The sequence below is a fragment of the Trachymyrmex septentrionalis genome, unplaced genomic scaffold, assembly GCF_001594115.1.
Source record: "Trachymyrmex septentrionalis isolate Tsep2-gDNA-1 unplaced genomic scaffold, Tsep1.0 scaffold126, whole genome shotgun sequence".
NCBI classification, from domain to species: Eukaryota; Metazoa; Arthropoda; class Insecta; order Hymenoptera; family Formicidae; genus Trachymyrmex; species Trachymyrmex septentrionalis.
The window spans coordinates 1,721,960-1,732,671 of record NW_017304395.1 but is presented as its reverse complement, the minus strand read 5'-3'; the positions used below and the strand labels follow the sequence as shown (position 1 = coordinate 1,732,671).

Here is a 10,712-nt window from a genome sequence, read left to right as displayed (position 1 = left end):
TTGCGTATAATTTTTTTGTAAGAATACTGGTAAGGTTTTCTGCAGTTTCCCTTATCCTTTGCAACAAATGTTGGTATTCATATGATAAATTGATTGCAAACGTAATAAAAAACAAAATTTATTATTATTCACACAAATTTATTATTATGAACACACTATATATCTTTAATAAAAACCTTCCTTTTCTCCGTACAACTTTCTTAACATCGTTATTAGGGATCTTATAATACCATGAAATGTGTACGTCAGTTAAGGCTGCTCAGCTTTACGAATGCGCACAAAGTTTCCTAGAGCAGACGAATTCTTGTCATCTCCCATCACTGATTCGCTATAAGTTCGCTACGAATCCAGAACCGAATCTGAGAATCGGATTCGACTTTTACTATTCGGATCGAGATTCAGATATCCTTGAAAATTCGAATCTCCGGATAATCCGAATTTGAAGCATCACATTTATTCGTAATTCGGATAAACAAATATCCGCATAGCTTTAAATCCGAATCAATTTTGAAATCCTATTATTGACTACTTTCACAAATGCGCTCATTGGTCTTTGAAGTGCGTGGCTGTGACAGATTCCTAACCTGAGTAGTTGTCAACTTTAACCTGAAAAATTAATATCTCGATTCACAGGACAGAGCGCCGCTTTTTTTCTGCTAGATTCTTTCATTTTATGCAAAAAACGTCGAATAAGCCTAATTTCATTGACTTTTATGTAAAAGTCCGTCTCCTTCATAATTACCTGAACTTGTTATGGAGTCTACCGGTCTGTTGACGAAATCAGCCGATAAACGGTGATTATTGTTAAACGAATTTTATATATATTTTTTTAATATCAATTTTACAATGTTTCTTCTTGTTAAGGAACGTTCGCGTCAAGGAAAATGTTCGCGAGATCTTGGAATTGGCTGGGATTAAAGAATCTGATTTAAATACCATGACACAATGTCTATATTCCATGCAAGATCATCAAGCCAATGATATGATATTATTGGAAGTAGACGAGGATATATTAAAGGGATTAAATCAGGGAGATGCGTATGTCTTTTTCAAATTTTTGTGATTTTCGTTTTATAAAATAGATCCTTGAAAGTTGAGATTCTCTTTGAAAACATTAATATTGCAATTCTTATTCTGTAAAGTAATTATAAATAATATAATTTTATAACTCTGTAGAATATCATTTCGTGGTAATAAACATGACAATGCTATGCTATGTACACAAACTTGTACCTATGAGGTCAGAGAGGCAGAGATATCCAATTCATGGTTGTTGGTACCAAACCTAAAGCTGGGTAAGACAACAGATATCGAAGAAGTTACAGAAAGAACTATAGAAAAACATAATGTAAAGAAGATATTTAACTTATACTACGAGGTGCTTGTAGTATTTTATAATATTTGAATAGTAAGTAAAATGTTGAATTGTAGAAAAAAAATTAATAATCTTTTGTGTTCAAGGTGAAAGAAACCAAACCTGATCTGATACGTTTATCGAGTCTGCTTAAATCTTCTTCTTTCAATGGATTGGAATATGAATCTACTATAGATCGAAATATATTATACAGTTGGGAAAGATTACAAAATGAGCTACAAGCTAGTGATCAAGAGTTAAAACAGGCTCTATCGGATTTCTTAATAGCTGAAATAGATGGTTTGTAATAAAAAATCTCTATTAGACCACATTTATTACAAATATATACATGATATCATCTAATTTAAAAACCTTTTTACATTAAGGTTATTTGCGTCTCATATCATTTGACATAGAAGCAAGAAGCTTAGATCTGATATTGGATTATTTTGAAAGACAATCTTGGGAACTCGATGAAGTAGATAAAGAGAATACTTATGAATTTTTAAAGGAACTTATTTATGAACCAGTATTTGATGTTATATTCCAAAGGTATACAAAAGTAAGCACAAAGACAAAAGATGACGGAAGTCCATTATATAGGTATATACATTATTAACATATTTTATAGCAATTAATGTGAAAATTTTATAAGGAAGAATGTCTTTTAAATGTAATGTCTTGAGAAGGTTTGACGAAGAAAAATGCTGTGCAGTGATAGCAAAAGTTCTTCTTGCTACTTCTCCTGTTACCGAATATAAAGAATTCATGAAAACGTGGAACATTGGAACTCCTGAAAGTACGTAATTGAAATGGTAATGATATAGTTTTTTGAACTTATAATTTTTTTATGTTTCAGAAATGCAGCCAAGAGAAGAATATTTACATGGATCAGCCCTTATAATGTATAATACTTCAAAAGGACAGAAAGAAGTCATATCTTGTCCAGAGGCAGACTTACCCAACAACATTCACGATAGACTTCATGAACTTTTTGAAATTAAAGCTAAATGGACTGTTGAAGAGATAACACCTTATATTATGTAAGTAAATAAAAATACAAAGGTATTATTAATTTAAATCTTATATAATTATTTCTTTTAGTCGTTTTACAAAAGGTATAACGAATGTTAATGCACTTTTAACAAAGTATGCCAGATGTTCGACAAAAAATGGGATAAAATATTACGGGTCAAAACATGGTAAGTGATATAGTGATTACATTATGCATTCAATCGTCTTATAATAAATATTGATACATATGTTCTTGATTTATTATATTGATGCCAGAACAATATTTCAGAATTATCTATAATATTGAAACGATAAGTGTAATTTATTTAGTTAGTAATCATATATGTATAATTTACATAATTTATAAATAACTTTAAAATAAGATATATATATATATATTTTTTTTTATTTATTACCTTATTGATGTAATAGCGTCATTATCAGTGGTATATTATTATCACTCATTCATTAAATAACTATAATTTAAAAGCTGTAAGAATTTTTTTAGAATTTTTTTCAGAATTTTTTAATACCGTATTTTCTTATGTTGGTAAAAATAAGAAGTAAATAACAATAAATAAAGGGTAAAGTAAGAGTCAACACATTTCTTTAAAAAACAAGTCATCTAATTAAAAGAATAAATTACAAATAAAGAAAAATAAAATTGAAGAAAATATATAATAAAAAATAAAAAATGAAAAATAAGATAATAAATAAAAACTCAGTTTAAATACAAATTACAAGTTTTGGCTACCCTGGATTGAGCCCTCTTCAGACATTAAACATATCGAAAAAACCGTGGTACAAAATAATTATCGCAAATGTTCGCATTTTTATTATATTCACAATTCGGGTGAGTCTTGATGTAGAACTCGACATTATTCACGTACGATTGAACAGTCAAAAGTGTATCATATCTCTTGGAAAAGTTCTAGTTGATAAAAAAAAATAAGGAGTTGATAAAATTCTGAAAAAAAATCTTAGAGCTTTATGAGAAGGAAATAAACAATTTTGTCTTTTGCAGTTTTTCTGTAAAAAATTGATAGTATTTGAGTAAAAAAATTATTAAAGACCAATTTTTGGCAATTATTAGCAATTAATATCTTGTTAACTGTTATGAAAATTGCAAAATGGTAGAGGACTTTTCTTCTCAGTTTATTCCATTCTATCCCTGTACAAAAACTATCGTTACTTTTAGAACACTCTGTATACATATATACATATGAAAAGTTGATGTCCAATAAATTATAATATTCTTTATGCCCGTATCAGATTATGGATTGACGACTACGATTGAAGGTTGCCTGATTCTATTTCAATCAATTATAATGGGCTCGTTACGTTATGATCAGTTGAAGTAGAACCGGGCAATCGTCAATCGTAATCATTAATCTGTAGTCTGATACGGGCATTACATTATCAGATGTGAAACCAGTTATGCAAAAATTATTGTACAACTTTAGAACGAAGTTTTAACAATAATTTCACAGGATGCAATAAAAATTATTTTAAATTATTAAAAATTGTTACTTATTAAAAATCTTTATTTTTATTTCGAATTTTATTACCGCTTATTTAAAAATAGAACAGGATATAAATTTTAATTTACATCAAATATTTCTTCTACATACGTTGGCTACATTAAATAAATCCATTTCCTCCTTTGCAATTTGATTTCGAATTCGATCGTAATCAGTGATCTCGAAAACCATTATAGATATCAAATTTCGTAACTAAATTGAAAAACACTCATATTTTAACCAGCTTTTAGGGCTTTGAGACCATGCGATAATTCAACTAAAACAGAACAAGTTAGAACGTTTAATTACAAATTAATAAGATTATTGAGTAAATTGCTTATTAAGATGTTTACTTATAGCGAATTCGATTGGACGCACTCAGTGCGCACTGATGCACATTAAAGCCGTCGTACATAAAATAATGTAAAGATATATTTATACATAAATATAGAAATTGATTAAATCCTGAAATACTCTATACACTTTATTATACTATTAGGTAAAATATGTATTTTATAATTCGAAATATTTATATTTCTCTTTTATACTCAAATTAAATCAGTATACAACAGCTTTAAGTGTGCACTAGTGCTTCCAATCGAATTCGCCATTAGTTGTTAGTAGATACTATATTACAAGAATTCGACAAATTTCCAATAGTTTTATTTGACAATTAGCATGTATTGGAATTGAAAAATTATATATAGATGAATTTGTTTTAAACATTAAAAAGAGTTTAATAAAGATTGAAATGTTTGTTTACGTACTGATAAGATTGTTTTAATTTAAAGTTTTTTACTCTTTAACTTCAAATTTATTTTATATTAACTCATATATTAACTTGTTTAGCTATAAGAATATTTTATTCTGACCAAATATCAATTGCTTATCATTCTTAACATTAGTGATTGTTAAACATTTATATCTTGTTTTAAATTTTCATGACATAATATTGTTTTTATAAGTGTAGGAAATACTTACTTTTAATTAATCAAAATAAGCTCCACAATTTGAACAGCGTTTTGTTCTTAATAGCAGACAACAGATAATTCCGACAGGAAAGAAAAAAATCGCACAAAATAAGCCAAGACATGTATAATCATCTTCCATTATTCCTATCTGTTTTAGGTTTAAATGTTATTAACTTTCCATTTAAGCATAACCAAAACAGCAATATTTGAATAAAAAATTTGCATACTCTACATGCTGGACAGCCGCCAACTACAATAATTTCTGGAACAATGATTGCAGTGGAATGTGTAGAGCCATATGATGGAATATGGCTTCCTTGATAACCAGGTTGATAGCCAGAATCAATGTTGTTAGGATAGTATCCGGGAGGTGGTTGCCATTGTGATGAATTCACTAGTGATAATGATTTATTATAAATATATAAATGACAAATCTAAGGACTCTTCTATACAAAATAAATAATAATAAGTAAAGGGCAAAGTAAAAGTCGACACATTTCTTTAAAAATTAACCGAAGAGTATATTACAATTAACAAGAGATAAAATTACATTGCAAAAATAAAATTAGAAATAAGAAAAAAATAATTACAAGTTTCGGTTACCGGATTGAGCTCTCTTCAGACATTAACATAACAAAAAAATCGTAGTACAAAATCAATTATCGCAAATGATCGCATATTCATTACATTCACAGTTCGGGTGAGTCTTGATGTAGAGTTCGACATGATTTCTGTACAATTGAACAGTCAAATGTATTTTTAATTGTCCGCCCGTCTGTCCAACGTATGACGCATCGCAATTATTACACGAAATCTTAAAGACCACATTGCTCTTCGATGTATGTGGACAAATATCCTTCTATACTTTAATGTATTTGCCCAATTTATTGAGACTATGGAAAGCTACCCTGATGTCGTTTTTATTGAAACGTTTGAACTTTTCCGTATGGAAAGGGATAAATGGTACCGTCAAGCCAAGAAGCAGATTCATTCGCACAGATATTGTCAGCCAGAACTTTATGTGTTATGTGTCTATTTTTAATTAAATTTTTTATACGTTGATTGACTGTATCAAAAATAAAGATCAGTGGATAGTCATTGTCTAATAAAATGTTAATAATGAACTCTGTGTCAACTTCTGTGTATGAAACCTAAAGTCCGATAACAAAAAATTGGTCTTAATTTACAAACTGATACTGAAGGTATCTTCACAAGGCTTATATTCCCATCATAAATAAAGTTTGACTTTTTGGTAATAACAGTCCATCTCTTCTATCAGTCTGTGGTGATCCGCACTACCGTACATAATAATCGACACCTAATGTCTATTTTACACATCTGCGTTCCTTCTTTCTGTATATATTCCAAAAGTTTTTTATTCTTTTATGGACATGCTCGTTTGAATATTTTACATATGATTTCTGGTGAGTTTTTATTTTTTATTAGATTTCCGGTATGTTAATTTATTTACATGTATATTTTTTTTGTAAGTTATTTTATTTTTTTTATCAACTAGAGCTTTGCCAAGATATTTTTAATACATTTGACTGTTCAATCGTACGGAAATAATGTCGAACTCTACATTAAGACTCACCCGAACTGTGAATGTAATGAATATGCGATCATTTGGGATAATTGATTCTGTACTACGATTTTTTCGTTATGTTAATGTCTAAAGAGGGCTCAATCCGGTAGCCGAAACTTGTAACTTTTTATTATTATTTTCTTATTTCTAATTTTATTCTTGCTTTATGTAATTTTACCTCTTGTTAATTGTAATATATTCTTCTGTTAATTTTTAAAGAAATGTATCGACTCTTACTTTGCCCTTTACTTAATATTATTTATTTTATAAATATATAGTATGAGATAATATTAATATTTACAAGTGAATCAATGTCACTTTCCCTTCTTTTTCCTTCTCTGCTTTTTTTCTTATTTGAAAAAGCGGATGTTAATCTCAATAATCGATTGAAATTTATTGCAATGTGCCAATTGGTTTTCTCGCTGTTCTTACTTTGTGAATAGTACGACTCTCGGCCGAATATTTTTCGCAATAAATTTATTTACAGTTTTTTTAGCACATCAACATCTTTCTAGAATGCTTGATTGAGCATCAAATTATTAAAAATTGCTTATCAATTTAATTCGTGATATTACTACGTAATATTACTAGTAGTTTAATTGTATTCATAAGCCGAAAAAGCAATTCGGTGCACAGTTCGAATCATTAGTAGTTTAATTGTATTCATTTCCGAAAAAGCAATTCGGTGCACAGTTCGAATCATTACAAATATAGTATATATGCATATATAGTATATATGCATATATAGTATATATGCATATATAGTATATAAGTAATTCATATTGAATTATTTAAGCATAAAAAAGATCTAGCTCTGACCATTACGGCCATTATTTTTCTATTTGTTGAGTTTACAAATGTACAGTCCAATAAGATTTTTATTGTTGAGAATGGTATGTCTTGGAAGATTCACCAAGTTCCATTCTTGTGATGGAGAGTGTGATGAAGTTAATACACGAATTTTTAATCCTGACGTTGAAGATGGCTCGAAACTGAATCGAAACATCCGCCTTTACGATATCAATATATAATTTTTTGATTAATAATATTTAAATACTTTAGTGGATACTCTATGCATCAACAGCTGCGTTTGACTCTAAAGACCAATCACTTACCTTTCTTATTTATTGGCTGTATGACAGTCTTGGTTTTTATTAAAATTTATTAATATAAATACATATATATAGTATATACTATATATATAGATACATAGATAATATAAATATATACATACATAGATCTTGCACGAATGACTAGTCGTTTTTTTCATACTAGGTGTGTTAATAAATACAATCATTCATACCAAATGCGGTAATGATATTAACATTGCTAAAGAAACATATTTTAATATATGGCATGCTATTTTGCATCTAAGTACAATATAATATTGTATTCATATTGTATATGTTTAAAATTAATAATAATTTAAATATACATAAATTTCTTTAATTTGCGAAAAATAGTTTATAATTAATACAATATTTAGTGAATTATTTGCATGAATCAAATTATGAACAAAATGGACGCGTCAAATATGCTGCTGCTGGAGATTTCACTCGTTTTCGATTTTTTGTCTCTATAATTTTCTTCCTGTTGTCGACGTAAAACTTTTTCAATTTCTGCGCCTCATTATGCTATCTATTACATATCGTTTTCTCAATTTAATATGTTGTTATACTTTATACATTTTAAATGTCTTCCATATTCGGTATTAAATCTATTATAAGTGTAAGAATTTATCCCATACAACATAATCCTAAAGGATTTTCAAGGGATGCTACATCATAACAAGGACGTCCTCAAGACACCGCTCGGAGAACTGTATATTCCGTGGAACTTATTTTAATAAATATACTTAAAATATTACCTATTTTGATTTTATTTCATGTTATTTTTGGTTTTTTATGTTTTTAAACATCTTTGTTTTAAAATATTTGCGTAAAAACATTGAATTTTAATTTTATTTCTTTTTTGTGATATTATTTTTTATTCTTTTTATTATGTTTACAATATATCTACAAAATGGTTTTGCGTAAAGATAATATATTATAACTTGACGCGTCTTTTTTTACATTTTCAATGTCTTTTCCGATGGATTATATATGTACTATGGATTTTCAGTATTAGAAATTATACTAGAAAAATATATTCCTAATAATATTAATGTTTAAAAACAATATTTAATTTAAATTCGATAATTGTTGCGTTTTGCTTCTTTCAAGTATATATTGATAAAACTAGACTCATTCGACGTGTCTTTGCACAAAACAATTGAATCTGACAGAAACAGTCATCGTTCTCTACTACTAGGGCTGCGTTCGGAAACATCTCCCGAATGCCCTTATGTATCATTTCCTCCTTATTATTTACTCAATGTTAAATAAGGGTAAGATAATACACGAGGACATCCGAGTGATATTTCCGAACGCTAAGGTGTGTCTAATTGAAGATTTTGAGATTTGAATCGCTAATAATGGCTCTAATTAAACTGAGAAACGTACAAACATTCTTGTCAATTTCATGTAAGAAGGAATAAATATAATTTATTCTTTCTTTAGGAATTACCGAGCAGAAATTTGTACCCTTATTTTCCCTTATTTTGTTATTGCGTGAGTTATTAGTTTCGAGAATGGAAAATTGGCGCCAACCAAATGAAATCGACAATTATTTACGCGTAGTTGCAGAAAGGAAAGAAGAGCATTTCTAGACTGTACAATTTAACCTAAAAATCATGACGCACCTGCTGGAGCTGTTGCGACAGAATTAACATATGGCGGTGGAGATGTTTCGGGCACTTTCAACGGCTGTGTTTCCATAATCAATTCGCTGTTTTCATTTATTTTAATGTTAATTAAGTGTTTAATGCGTTATAAACATGTAATCATTTCCATAATCTGTGGTAAACATAAAAGATCTGTTTTCTGTTCTTGCAATAAACTGCACTAGAACCACAGTATATACAGTAGTGCAACTCTTCTGATTCTATGTTGGCCAAAATGGAGTGCACATGCGTGAAATAAGTAAGTTGCTCCGTCTCTCTTCTTCCTTTTTTTGTTGTTCTTTCTCTTTTTTTTTCTCTCTCTATTTAAATAAGCGTTTCAATGTTCCACTTAAACATTTGTCTTTCAAGCATACATGATTCAGAATAGAAATTTAGAGGAAAGTATTACGTGTATTGTCCATTTGGTGAAATGTTGTGTGAAAAATCTCGAGAGATCTAATTTTTGTGAAAAAGTGATAAAGTAAAAAAGTGAACAAAAAATAATAATAAGAAAATCGAACAAAAAAGATTTCTTTTTATTTATTATATTTTAAACTTATTTTTCGGACATATATGTATAAATTTCTTTTATATCAGCTTTCTCATAACATTTTCATAAATATATAATTACATAATATTTCTTTATACAAACAAACATTTTTAAGTTAATTTAATATTTTTCCTAATTTTTCTATATTTTTTCTTTATTTGTCAATATATTTACAATTTATTTTTATTAATTTTTATAAAGTTTAAATTATTTCATCGCAATATTAGGTTTATTCGCGTCGCATGCTCTAATATGCTCTAATATGTTCCTACAATAGCACTTACTCACTTTAACGAATTCGTTGGATTACGATGCGAATAAATCTAGTGAGTTTTGTGAAGAATTTTGACAGAGTAAAAAAAGGATGAAAAGAGAAAGAAGTTTGGGTGGTAACCGTGGCAACGCTAGATAACTTACTTATTTCACGTATGCGCACTCCATTTTGGCCAACACTAACATCAAAGGTGCCGACAGAGAGTTGCGCGACTGTATATACTGTGCTAGAACTCTCTTTCTCGCTTTCAACAAATATTAATACCTTTCTTACTTTAAGTTTCAAAAATAAACAAGCATCATCTGCCAATCGTTAATTAAAATATTTGATACAGCATAATATTTATATCATACAACATTTATATAATTTTATACGTTCTTATTTTTATTTTTTGTTTTTGTTTTGCAATGCATTACAATTATGAATTTATTTCTTTTATTTATATTACATTTAGATTAATTTGATGTACGTACAAACGACTTGAAGAGACAGAGAGAGAGAGAGAGAGAGAGAGAGAGAGAGATCGAAAAAATAAAGAGCAACTGAAAAAGAAATTTAGATGGCGTTACTAGGGAGTATTTACTTATTTCGCGCATGCGCACTCCATTTTAGCCAACACTAATATCAAAAGTGCCGACAGAGAGCTGTGCTACTGTAAAGTCCATGGCACATACAAAAATATA

General features: G+C 28.6%; 2 protein-coding genes across 3 annotated transcripts; one reads left to right on the top strand and one right to left on the bottom strand.

Annotated features, from left to right (window-relative positions):
- The first annotated feature begins 400 nt into the window (after positions 1-400).
- On the top strand, positions 401-2,641 carry LOC108755804 (sister chromatid cohesion protein DCC1). 2 transcript variants are annotated; one of them, XM_018499086.1, is made up of 8 exons: positions 401-794; positions 865-1,038; positions 1,174-1,378; positions 1,462-1,654; positions 1,741-1,957; positions 2,044-2,153; positions 2,214-2,397; positions 2,459-2,641. In XM_018499086.1, the coding sequence occupies exons 1-8, from the start codon at positions 754-756 to the stop codon at positions 2,562-2,564; spliced, it is 1,230 nt and encodes a 409-aa protein (XP_018354588.1). In that variant the 5' UTR covers positions 401-753; the 3' UTR covers positions 2,565-2,641. The 2 variants fall into 2 exon arrangements, with proteins under 2 accessions (XP_018354588.1, XP_018354595.1); XM_018499093.1 differs by having other exon boundaries at positions 403-794; positions 1,177-1,378.
- Positions 2,642-4,030: 1,389 nt separating this feature from the next.
- Positions 4,031-9,412, bottom strand: LOC108755869 (brain protein I3). Its single transcript, XM_018499230.1, has 4 exons — positions 9,185-9,412; positions 5,087-5,253; positions 4,870-5,007; positions 4,031-4,165 (listed from the first exon to the last, which is right to left on the bottom strand). The coding sequence occupies exons 1-3, from the start codon at positions 9,258-9,260 to the stop codon at positions 4,876-4,878; spliced, it is 375 nt and encodes a 124-aa protein (XP_018354732.1). The 5' UTR covers positions 9,261-9,412; the 3' UTR covers positions 4,031-4,165; positions 4,870-4,875.
- Positions 9,413-10,712: the final 1,300 nt, after the last annotated feature.

Coding starts and splice junctions, on each gene's coding strand:
- LOC108755869 (XM_018499230.1), bottom strand. CDS start 9,260: ATGGAAACACAGCCGTTGAAAGTGCCCGAAACATCTCCACCGCCATAT. Junction 5,254..9,184: donor TGTCGCAACAGCTCCAGCAG/GTGCGTCATGAT, acceptor CATTATCACTAG/TGAATTCATCACAATGGCAA. Junction 5,008..5,086: donor GCGGCTGTCCAGCATGTAGA/GTATGCAAATTT, acceptor AACCTAAAACAG/ATAGGAATAATGGAAGATGA.
- LOC108755804 (XM_018499086.1), top strand. CDS start 754: ATGGAGTCTACCGGTCTGTTGACGAAATCAGCCGATAAACG. Junction 1,039..1,173: donor GGATTAAATCAGGGAGATGC/GTATGTCTTTTT, acceptor TTTATAACTCTG/TAGAATATCATTTCGTGGTA. Junction 1,655..1,740: donor CTTAATAGCTGAAATAGATG/GTTTGTAATAAA, acceptor TTTTACATTAAG/GTTATTTGCGTCTCATATCA.